This window comes from Tasmannia lanceolata, unplaced genomic scaffold (assembly GCF_043159265.1).
Source record: "Tasmannia lanceolata isolate RefF3 unplaced genomic scaffold, GAP_Taslan_0.1 ptg000018l, whole genome shotgun sequence".
Classification (NCBI taxonomy): domain Eukaryota; kingdom Viridiplantae; phylum Streptophyta; class Magnoliopsida; order Canellales; family Winteraceae; genus Tasmannia; species Tasmannia lanceolata.
In genome coordinates this window covers 23,092,190-23,103,683 of record NW_027518695.1, presented here as the reverse complement: position 1 = coordinate 23,103,683, position 11,494 = coordinate 23,092,190, and the positions used below count along the sequence as shown (strand labels likewise).

Below are 11,494 nucleotides of genomic sequence, written 5' to 3'. Positions count from 1 at the left end.
ATAAACTTGACAAAGAACCCCATACAACACTCTAGAACCAAACATATTGAGATTATGTACCACTTCATTAGAGATCACTCACAAAAAGGGGACATTTGCTTAAAGTATATCAACACTGAGGAACAATTGGCTGATATATTTACGAAACCCCTTAGTGATGATAGAATATGTTATATCGGAAGTGCCTTGAACATTTGGAGTGCGGATCAAGTCAAAGAAATTACCAGATAAATACTTTGTACCTTTCACCTGCCTATCTATATAGTATATATATCACCCTTGTTTGGTAGTATCTGCATGAATGAGATGTCAAACCTTAATCGTAAAAATCACTCAATTGGTACTCTTAGCCTTCTTAGTTCTCTAAGATGGAGAGATACCTTCACCTTAATTAAAATACCTAACAAGTTGGCATTATGCCAACATCTCGATCATGAACAGGTATATGTGCACTACTTGGCTATATATTTTATATACCATAACCATTAATTTAGGTGAAGTACCTAGCTCAATCATCATTTCTCCTGCTTATCATGCTAAGGTTTCACACTTGTAATATCTCATGCTATGTTTTTCTTTTTCTAAAAAAAAAGGGAGTTTGAAGGCTTAATTTCCTACTACATGCTTATACATCTTAGTTTGCCTCATTCAAAAGCCTGGGGGGAGTTTTATAGCTAATCAACATGAATTACTTCTTGAATATATCCTTGTTCATGTATGCGCTTAAAACTTAATAAATTTGCCTTTTTTGTCGATGACAAAAGGGGGAGAAGTTTGGAAAGTGATTATCTATTCATGTTCCATATGCACTATATGCTTTTACTTGTTATCGTTTATCATTGTGCATATATTGAGGGGGAGTTCCTGCATTCACTTGCCTATTATGTCACTCCTGCATTCGCATGCCTATTATGTCATTCCACACACACCTCATAATCAATTTTGTTTGTCATCATAAAAAAGGGGGAGATTGTAACTCCAAGGGTCTACCCTCCTATCTTGTTTTGATGATTCTAAACACAATTGATTATGTTTTTGAATACTAATCAATTTGCCTTGAAGTGTTGTGATAAGATATGTTGATCATAGAAGGAACCATCACATCACTTTGTCCTGCTTGAAGATGTACCACACAAGAGTCAAAGGAGCTAACGACCACATGGGACAACTTACCTTGGAAGAACAATCAATGTTGAGCTCACATCAACACACTCAAGCAAAGCAAGCACACAATAGAAGATCTATGAAGACGAAGACCAAAGATGAGCGTAATCATATTTAGACTTGTTGTACATCCTCTCTCTTTGATTTCTAAGTCAAGGCAAACTTTTCAAATGTATTTTTCAAGAAAGACTAACACTCCCCGTATTAAAATTAATTGGTTAAGTGAATGGTTATGTGGTGGACCAACATGTTGGGACCCTCATAACATTCCAAATTATCATAAGAATAAGAGTTCCAAAAGCCCAAAATGAATCAGCAACAAAAACAGAAACAAACTGTTGTTTTAGGCTTCTCGGAACTCCGAGAATCCTTCCAGAATGTGTTCTGGTAGTATTCTCGGAACTCCGAGAGTTTTTCTCGGAGCTCCGAGAAAAGTTCTCAAAACTCCGAGAACGTCGCAAAGTAAAAAAAAATAGTGGTTTTAATTCAAACAGCTAGTGGCTTTTTGAGGTCTTTTGATACATACACCCCAAAACGGTCTTATCTTTTTAAGGGGTTATAAATACACATTCAAGAGGTCTATCTACCTCTCTTGAATGATTTAAAAAAAAACAACCTTAAGCATTCAAAGCATTTGCAAACCCTTTTAGCTTGAGCTTTTGTTTTCTTCTCCACCAAACTTGCCTTGTACTTGCAAATCATTAGTGTTTGGATTTAGGACCTTCACTTGCAACCCTTTCTTTGTGTGGAGAATAATCAAGGAGCAATCATTGTGCATCAAGCCTTCAAGAGAGGCCAAGCAATCTTCTTTCCATTTATTGTAAAGGTGGCTAGGGCATCCTATTCTTAATACCCTAGGGAGAAGCGCTTAGAACTCGGTGAAGAAAGAGAGTCAGTGTAAAGGTTTAAGGGCATCCTCATTCAATACCCTTGGAAGTGTAATCACCTCGGAGCCGGGCGTCGTGGAGATCTCATATAATGAAAATCCTTGAGGACAATCTCAAGAAGAGTGGAGTAGGGCTTTGCCCGAACCACTTTACATCGGTGTGCTTTTCTTTTATTCTTGCACTTTCATTTTTTTATTTGGTTTAGCATTTTCTTTGTATTTTGATATTAGGTGAACTAACCAAAACTAAGCAAGAAAAAGAAAAATTGAATTAGGTTAAAATTGTGAATTCAAAAAGGGATAAATTTTTTTGTTAAAACCAATTCACCCCCCTCTTGGTCACACAGACCCATATTTCAATTTCCAATTAAATTTAGAAACTATGGTTCCTTTCTTAAATTTGTTTCTAAAAAAAAATTAAATAAATAAAACTCCTTTTTTTTACTTTATCTCTCCATTATTCAAAAATAGAAACGCCTAATTTCCCTTCTTTCAATAATTAATCCAATTTATTCTCAATTAATTTAGAATTACTTAGAGGAGAGTTTCAAAAATAGATACTTTCGCATCCAATGTGAATTAATTAACTAATCTAATTAATCAATTAATCATCGTACATCACTCTATGGTGTGTGTGTGTGTGTGTGTGTGTGTGTGTGTGTGTGTGTGTGTGTGCGTGCGTGTACACCCAAGTCCATACAACACGGTTATGATGTAAACCATCCCTATATCTCATACAGTTTATCTCATCAGTCCGTGCAATCTATAAAATCCGAGACCTGTATTATCCCAAAATCCTCAAGGGTCAAATGACTGATGAGTGGGGTCACTTCAAGGATTCGACGGTCAAATCTGCACGACTCATGGAGCCCCACTAAGACCTTGCTCTATAGTCCAACTATGGTCTCATATAGGTAAGTTGCCCCCACCGAGATGTTACCCTGGAGATGACTATCAGATCTTCCTAATACCCCTAATCACATCCTATGTGTACGTCCTTCCTCCATATCCTCCCCTGGTGGGCTGGGCCCCATGGGGGCTGGACACCTACTACCCCTTTGGCCTGCTCCAAGGTATATCTTACAATCCGCACGCCTAGGCCCGCAAATGCATTTGCAAATTTCTTTGAAAACGTAATATATATAATATGTATATTTTGAAAACCTTTTGATAAATAATTTATCAAATGCCAGGCCTGACTAATTTCGAGGCCCATCCTGTGATTGAAACTGTAAGCAATATTCCTCTATACAAGAGGTGGAGGATTCCATTACGGGCATACCTATTGACCTCGTGGGTTACCCTATGACCCAGTACTACCCTAGCGTGATCCTAGAACCACTGTTTGGCAGACTAGAGCCATAAAGTGGGCCCACAGACCAATATGACCCCTCAGGTCTAAGGACATATAAAGTGTCCTATCTGGGTAGAATAGCCTTATCCTTGTTTTCTTCCCATAGGCTATTCTAGAATATCATCCCGTTCAGTGCGTGAACAATTCACTGCACCCATTCTACCTACTTAGGGTCCACTACCCCAGTGACCGAGATAGGCCACTCTAATGAGTGTATGGATGCAAGGTCTGATGCTGGTTATGCATGGGAAGAAATGTCCAATTATGCATTACATTATGACTGGCTTTTAGGGCATATAGTCTAATAAAGCCCACATGATTCGATGACTCATAACATTTATTTGTTAGGTTAGGCCCAACTTTTATAGATCATGCCCCAAAAAAAAGTTCATCTCTATAGGATGATTACCCTCTTATTTGTAGGACACGTTATAGAAACCGATATAAATTAGTGGATTGTGTCCCTTGGAGATTATTTTTGGGGAATCGCCTACTTATGTCGGGGTCCAATAGATGAATGCTTTTGATCATTTAATAATTGGGGTCCATTGAATAATTTATATCAGAGTGGGCAAAACGGGCTGAGCAGAATTGTTACTTTATGTCAGAGAGGGTGAAACGGGTGGAGCAGAATTGTGCAGAGCTACACAAAATTCCTCATCAAAATCTATTTTTAGCTACATTTAGTCGGTGATTTAAAGAAATAAATAGAGCGGCCGGTGGCAAAGAACACCATTCTCCGATTTTTTTAAACTATGCGAACTGAAAAAAGCAGAGGTCTCGGAAGAAGGATTAAAGAACACGCCCTAAGATGCTGTCGGCATTAAAACGGAGCCATGGTCTGCGTGCCAAACAACATGTTTTACAGTAGGTCAATGATTTCTAGCCAAATATAAAAGCGAGGGTAAAAGCATTCATAGCTGGTTAGTTAAGTTAAGCCCCTCAAAGCCGTAGAGAGAGAGAGAGAGAGAGAGAGAGAGAGAGAGAGAGTCATCTTAATTTTTTAGTGTTATTTTCATAGATAGAGATCTAACACTGTTGATCTAAATCAATCTCTTATTGTTGGTCTTTCTACCATCTTGTTGCTTTCTAAACTAGATTTCATTTTCATTTTTGTTAAGAAATACAAAAAAAAAGAGTAAAAATGAATTAGAAGCTATGAACCTTTATTTATTTTATTTTTCTATTTTTAAATCAATGAAAGTTTGGTCAACAGATTTTCTAGGGCAACATTTAATGAGATGAGTGTATAAGACCAACAAGGGCGGGGAAAGATATGCATAGAAACGGTAGTCTGCAATTCTACATGTAATGAGAGAAAAAATAGGAGGCGTGTTCTGAAGCCATTGGAAGCGTAAAAAGTTCACCCAAAAATCCAACCTATTCATACTGCCTCCTTCTCCCCTCAGTCGTCATCTTCTGTCAAACGCCTAATAAAGACAAAACTATTAAACCCCCTTCTTCTTCTTCTTCATGCAACCTTTTTTTCCCTTCAGCTTCTTTCCATCTATATCAGCGTTTAATTTTTGTGATATGAATTAAATATTCGAAATCTCTTTTTTCCATCTCTGGTTGTTGCTGTTATTTTCTTTCTATTAAGAGATGGGGAGAGTTAAGCTTCAGATTAAGAAAATCGAGAACATCACAAATAGGCAGGTAACTTTCTCCAAAAGGAGGAATGGGCTTATCAAAAAAGCCTATGAGCTTTCTATTCTTTGTGATATCGATGTTGCTCTCATCATGTTCTCTCCTTCTGGAAGACTCAGCCTGTTCTCTGGGAAGAAAAGGTTTGATTTTCTAAAAACAATACCCCCCTTTTTTTCCTTCTTTTATGTTTTTGCTTCCTTTCTATTTAAGAGTTGAGATATGATCCTTGGCGGTTTGCTAGTTGGATTGATGAAATATTGGAACAAGTGGCGGGAACCTCCATATCTTTGATATGGAGGCCGATGGTTTAGTTGGGGAAGGTTCCTCAAGGGCGGAATTGGAAGTATTTGATTTTCTTCCCCCTTCGACGCGTGTTAGCTTTGTTAGCTTTGATTATCTTATTTTCTTTGTTTTTGTATTCCTTTGATCATCCCGATCCCGGGTTCTCTTCTTCATTCTATTAATATATTTTTTTTCCATAAAAAAGGAGGTGTGATGTGATCCGCCATGACCAAAACATTGCATGAATAATTTTTTTATTGTTTTTTGTAGGATTGAAGATGTTCTTACTCGCTATGTCAATCTCCCAGAGCATGAAAGAGGGAGGTAAAGATATCCTATTTTGAATTTTAGATATATATCATTTCATCTCTCTTCCTTGATGAGGAAGCTTAATTAATTTCACCTTTTTTCCTTTTTGACATGTGTTTGATTTGCATGTTCCTTTTCTCCGTGTTTGGGTCATGGAATTTAAAAGGTTGAACAACCAAGAGGTAAACGAACACCCCTTCATGCAAATCTTTCTGTTGATCTGTGTTTTTGGCAGTATGATAAAAGGGTTTTCTTTTTCACAGTTTCTCCAAAGGATCCTGCTAAAGTTGAAGTGTGAGAGTGATCTAGTTTCTCAGTTGACTAGGTCCTAAGGGCTTCTTCTATTTGTCCTTTGATTATATTCTTCTAACACTAGTTTTTGCGTTTATTCTATCACCTTTTCTGATTATTTTTATTCTTTTATGATGGTAGTAACAGCTGCTCAAGAAATGTTAATTCCGAGATGGAGGTATTTTCACAAAAATAAATCAACATCTTGGGTGGAAATGTTCTTTTGTCCATGTAGGTATTCCATTGAGACTCATCATTCCTTTATTTCAGGATCTACTGAAAGAAATTAATCGTTGTCAATGCCAATTGGAGGATGTGGAGAAACAACTGAAGTAACAATCAACATCCTTTTATCTATCAACAAAACCCTTATTTGTGAAGTCCTCTTCCCGTATAAGAGATCAGGGACTCCTCTTCTTTTTATCTATCAAGAAAACCCTAATTTGTGAAGTTTCCTTCCCGTATAAGAGATCAAGGACTAAACTTACTTTTGTTTGGTTTCTAGAATTTTTGAAGGAGATCCTACTAAGATAACATCACTGCGTGAGGCTCAGCACCATGAACAGGTCCTGGAAAAAACCTTGAATCGTGTTCGTATACACAAGGCAAGATCTATATGCATTGTTTTCACTTCAAATCTTGCAAAATTTATCACTATCTTGAAAGTTATGAAGTTGTTTGATGGTAGTCTGGTTAGACTTGACACTGTTAAGATGAAACTAAATCCAGAAAATATCCAACTAAGATCAGAACACTTAGAACATAGGTTGAATCTTTTTTGTTGTTGATGCAAAACTGTAGTTAGTATCTACCTAAAAGAAGCTCATTTTTTTATTTCCATTTTGGTGAACAGGCATATCTGCTGTCGCAAAATAAAAATGGTAATGGGATCCTCACAAATGATTCAAGTCATATTATGGATTGGCTCCCACAAAGAGAGACACAGTCCCAAATAATGAATTTTCTAGATTCAAATGGCTTACTTCCATTGAGGTGCTTATTATAATGATAGTGTGAAATTGATTTGTATAATTAAAGATTAGAAGCTAAAAGTACAATTATTTGTGCACTGTAGGGAGCAAACACAATCCTTAGCTGAATACTTACCCCCAAACACAACTACCTACGGGACATTTCTTCATGGAAATGGGTTTCATGTGAATGGATGCAACACAAGCAATGGGGTTAACGAGAACACTGTCCACCCACTGGAATTCGAACATGCCAATGTGAACCTGTCTCAGTGGTCTGAACATTATGAAAGCAATGGTAGTGGACTTGCTTCAAGCCACTATTCTTTACTACAAGTAACTCTCTCCCTCTCCCTCTCTCTCTCTCTCTCTCTCTCTCTCTCTCTCTCTCCCTCTCTCTCTCTCTCTCTCTCTCTCTATTCACGGGCACACACACACAAAGACACAAAAACGAAACCTTAAAACAATAATGTTTCGATGGAGCCTTTTAACAATTAATTTACATTGACAATCCTAATTACCAAATTACTGTTTGTAGGGAATCACAACTACAGTTCTGCAAGGCTACGAAGATGAGCTCTCGTCTAATGGTTCTTACCTTAAATCTCGTCCGGTCATTGCCATGCCTCCTATATTCTAGTCATATTGATACATAAAATGGGTATATGGAGGGTGCTTCTTTGGAATTACTATCAGCATTTGTTGATGTGTTGCCTTGTTTGATCTTTAGAACAATGAATAATTTGTCTTTCGTATTTGTTTTTAGGAACCCAACCAAAGGAACTGAGATAAAGTTATGGGCTTGAGGATAATGATGTTTATGTTGAACTTCAATATTCTAAAAATGCTTACTCTTTTTATAATTATTGTATGTTTGATGGATGTTAGATGCTACTAACTAGAATATATGATTTTCCCCTTTTCCTGAAAATGCATCCTTGAGTTGGAAATACATAAAATAGATTAAATACTGGTTCTAAACGTTTTGTTGAATTACTCTTATGCCTTCCTCGATAAAGAATTGAATAAAGTTCTTGGGGAGGTTTATCAATCCACTGAAGGCAAATGATATTTTGCAAGCAAGCAATGCTTTAATGCATAGTTATCGCCCGATTGGCTACTTCATATGCATGATTTTTTTTTTCTATTAAGTCTTTTGCAGAAGGAGCTCAATTTTTTCTTACAACCCTTCATGGAGGATTTGTATCGGTAGCAGTTACTCAATTTTCACCCTTCTATCTCCATATCCATCTCTTTTGTGATGTCAAAGGCCTCTCTAAAAGGTATTGACGCAGCTATATTGCAGGTTGGATTACCATAACCGATGAAAATCAGAGTCCAAATGTAAATTTTTTCATTGCTACCTAAAACCAATTTGCTTATTCTAGAAGCTCCAGGACTAGCATCGAACATTTAGCTGATTTATTTTTATCCAACCATATTCTAGTAGAATCCATGTGATAGCTTTGTGAAATTGCAGGATTCTTAGTTGTTTAAGGCACAATGTATTGGAAACAGTGTGACAAATTGTTGCGCCTCAACCCGGAAGCATGAGAAATGAGGACGCGGCAGCGACCGCACGTTTGAACCACAAACACGCTAGGTCTCACAAAACATTCAAAAATTTCATAACAAAATATTTAAATTTAAGGTCACCCACATCTAAAATAATAAAATATCATCAAGTTCATAAACAAATTCTTCACATTATCTCATATGAAATAAAAAAAAATAACTTTCAATACTTAGATAAACTAGACAAACTATCTGACTCTTTAATTCTTGAAATGATCCCCTATGTGCAACTACCGTTCCACGATGATCCTAAACCCGCTAGTCATCTGAAAATAACAGCCATATAAAGAGTGAGCTACTACTTAGAAAGTAATTATAAATCTTATTAGATGAGACAAGCATACTAAAACAAAAACAATCGCAGCAGAAATCATCGAATAATCCATTTCACAACATAAGATCAAATATGCAAGCTTTTCAATAATCAATGAATAAGACAATTTAGTTGCTATTCCGAAAACATGAACATTTTAATCCATGATAAGCTATTAAGACATTTCTTTCGGTTTCACAAACAATGCAAGGTTAAAAACCAATTGGAACTACGGCCACACTCTATACCTGTGACAAGGCCAGTTCAGTAGGTCGCCAATTTGTGGCAAGCACAGTAGCAGTAACAGTTCAGTAGCAATACCATATGGTCAGTAACACATGACCATGTGCCAACACCGCCACTAGCGGGATCACTTCGTAGTCTGATTGAGAACCCATAAAACAAAACAACAAAAATGAATAGAATTCGATGTGCAATACATTTTCAATTCATCAGTAAACAAATATCAAATTATCAATAGCTAAAACATTAGAAATACATGTACTTTCAAAAGTATGTTCAGTAGTATTTGCTTGCATGACTTGTAATAGAATTTAAAACATAGGTGTACAATAGTGTTAAATAAGTACAGAATTGCTATATTGGAAACACTTTTCAAATACCATAAGGACAATAGATTTTTAAAGGAAAAATCATTTCAAACCAAATAATAACCATCCGACAATGATTTTTAAAGGAAAAATCATTTCAAAACCAAATAATAATTATCCAACAATGATTAACACTAGTTCTAGGAGTAGTTTACGGGAAACAACTAAGAGGTATAACCACTTGCTTTCTTTCGATAGAATCCAGATAGTTCCTTCAAAGAAAGCTCTTCTTCGAATCCCTAAATGATTGGAATCGATTACCCTATCAAACAATATCTCTTGTCACTAAATTAAAATTAAGAGCATTAAATATCTATTTAAAGGCAAGTGAATGCGTTTGCATTATTAAAATCAACACAAAAACTTGCCCAGGCGACCCCCATGGTTCGTTCCACTGGCCACTTGTTTGGTCGACCGACCACAAAAATAAAAAATAGTAACTCTTCGTCGACCGCCCACCAATCCTCGGTCACTGAGCATTCCTTCAGTCGACAGACCGGCGATATTAGGTTTTTGTCCGAGTCGGGATTTCCCCTCCTTTTCCACACTTCAAAGGCCATAAGTTTCTCATTTCTCATTGGAATCAGAAGTGACCGGTCTCATTGGAAAGCGCATGATGAGAGGGTCCCAACAAGATCAATAGGTTCGCCAGAATCATGCTGGATCAAAATAAAAAATCTTTACTTTTATTCCCTAAAAATATCTATTCTTCTCAATCTTAATACTAAACAGTAGAATCGGAAATCCTATCGCTCACTTACCTTTGTCGATGCTCTCCAAGGCTCTCTTCTCTAGGTTTAGGGTTTCTGTAGTTGGAGAAAATAAGAAATTTACCAAAAAGTTAGTATTTATACTCATAATTAGGTTAACCTAACCTAATTTTTAAAAACTGACTGAAATACCCATATATCTTTAAAAAATTACATAAGAGGGTGGGACCGAAATAACCTACATGTTTTGGGGTATTTCATAAATGATAGATTTGGTTCTTAGGTTAACCTAACCAAATTTCCCAAAACTGACTAAAATACCCTTCTATAATTAAAAAATTACATAAGAGTGTGCGAATGAAATACCCTAAAAGTTCTGGGGTATTTCACAAATGATAGATTTGGTTATTTCACTTTCAACAAGAATAAAGATCAAAATACTATCGGAAGTACTGAATCTTGAAATAAGGTACTTTTCTATGGCTATACCAACATGCGCATAATTCCTTTGCGGATAAGACAATGAAGATGGGAATTACAGTTTATTCAAATATAAGATGTTTAATCATATATAGGACTTATATCCAAAACATCACATTTTTAGCTAGACACCCAAACATATTAAAGATATCTTTATTTTAGCTCACACTACCTCTTTCTTTCTATATCTTTAGTCTCCAATCTACTCATTCTCTCATAACAAAGACACAAAAATAGGGGTAAACACCAGCAACCATTGCATTTTCTTCTTATATTTTTCTATAATCTCAAATTGGGACAGTGTCGCATTGCCGATATCCATCCACATGATCTTCACAAAGGGCCTCTACGGCCCACCTCACTTTTTCATCCACTTGTGAAGGATCCGCTATCAATGATCATGCCGATAAATTTAAAGAAAGGCCGGAGGAGAGGATCATACTCTCTCTTTTATTATTTCATACTTTACTTCTTATATTCATTAAGTCCATATATACTTAAGTTCAACTAGATCATCACATATGCAAATATTGTAATTTATCCATTTAGATAACCACTTTTCATTTATCCTTGCTCCGTATAAACCTTGAGTGATACGCATACTTTTAGTTACTATTAACTGCAATCTTTTACAAATTATTTCATTTATTGCCATATGATATACCTAGCAAGTCATTCATCCCATTTAAGTTTACACACTATTTTTTATTTTAACTAATAAAATAATTCAATAATTATTATTGTCACATTCACAATTATAGATTAAATAATTTTTTGGTCGATTTTTAGGAAATTGGGTCACCTTTTCGTTGCTTTATTTTTAAAGCAATGTACCTCTAGATTACTAATTTCATCCCTTAGAGTAGGGGTACAACTTCGTTTGGGTCGGGTTGAGCTTCAT

At 36.0% G+C, this 11,494-nt stretch overlaps 1 protein-coding gene and 1 long non-coding RNA gene across 4 annotated transcripts; one reads left to right on the top strand and one right to left on the bottom strand.

Moving 5' to 3' along the window:
• Positions 1-4,154: 4,154 nt before the first annotated feature.
• Positions 4,155-7,770, top strand: LOC143851440 (agamous-like MADS-box protein AGL104). Of its 3 annotated transcripts, XM_077360875.1 has the most exons (11): positions 4,660-5,191; positions 5,604-5,657; positions 5,809-5,824; positions 5,906-5,967; positions 6,075-6,111; positions 6,204-6,265; positions 6,439-6,538; positions 6,787-6,926; positions 7,009-7,240; positions 7,443-7,565; positions 7,671-7,770. In XM_077360875.1, the coding sequence occupies exons 1-10, from the start codon at positions 5,007-5,009 to the stop codon at positions 7,542-7,544; spliced, it is 990 nt and encodes a 329-aa protein (XP_077216990.1). In that variant the 5' UTR covers positions 4,660-5,006; the 3' UTR covers positions 7,545-7,565; positions 7,671-7,770. The 3 variants fall into 3 exon arrangements, with proteins under 3 accessions (XP_077216992.1, XP_077216990.1, XP_077216991.1); XM_077360877.1 differs by lacking the exon at positions 4,660-5,191 and adding an exon at positions 4,155-4,271 and having other exon boundaries at positions 7,443-7,770; XM_077360876.1 differs by having other exon boundaries at positions 4,669-5,191; positions 6,081-6,111; positions 7,443-7,770.
• A 753-nt stretch (positions 7,771-8,523) lies between these two features.
• On the bottom strand, positions 8,524-10,205 carry LOC143849657 (uncharacterized). Its single transcript, XR_013235753.1, has 3 exons — positions 10,165-10,205; positions 9,772-10,062; positions 8,524-8,745 (listed from the first exon to the last, which is right to left on the bottom strand). It is a non-coding gene; the product is annotated as an uncharacterized LOC143849657 (long non-coding RNA).
• Between the last annotated feature and the right edge of the window lie 1,289 nt (positions 10,206-11,494).

Coding starts and splice junctions, on each gene's coding strand:
- LOC143851440 (XM_077360875.1), top strand. CDS start 5,007: ATGGGGAGAGTTAAGCTTCAGATTAAGAAAATCGAGAACATCACAAAT. Junction 5,192..5,603: donor CTGTTCTCTGGGAAGAAAAG/GTTTGATTTTCT, acceptor TGTTTTTTGTAG/GATTGAAGATGTTCTTACTC. Junction 6,927..7,008: donor AATGGCTTACTTCCATTGAG/GTGCTTATTATA, acceptor TGTGCACTGTAG/GGAGCAAACACAATCCTTAG.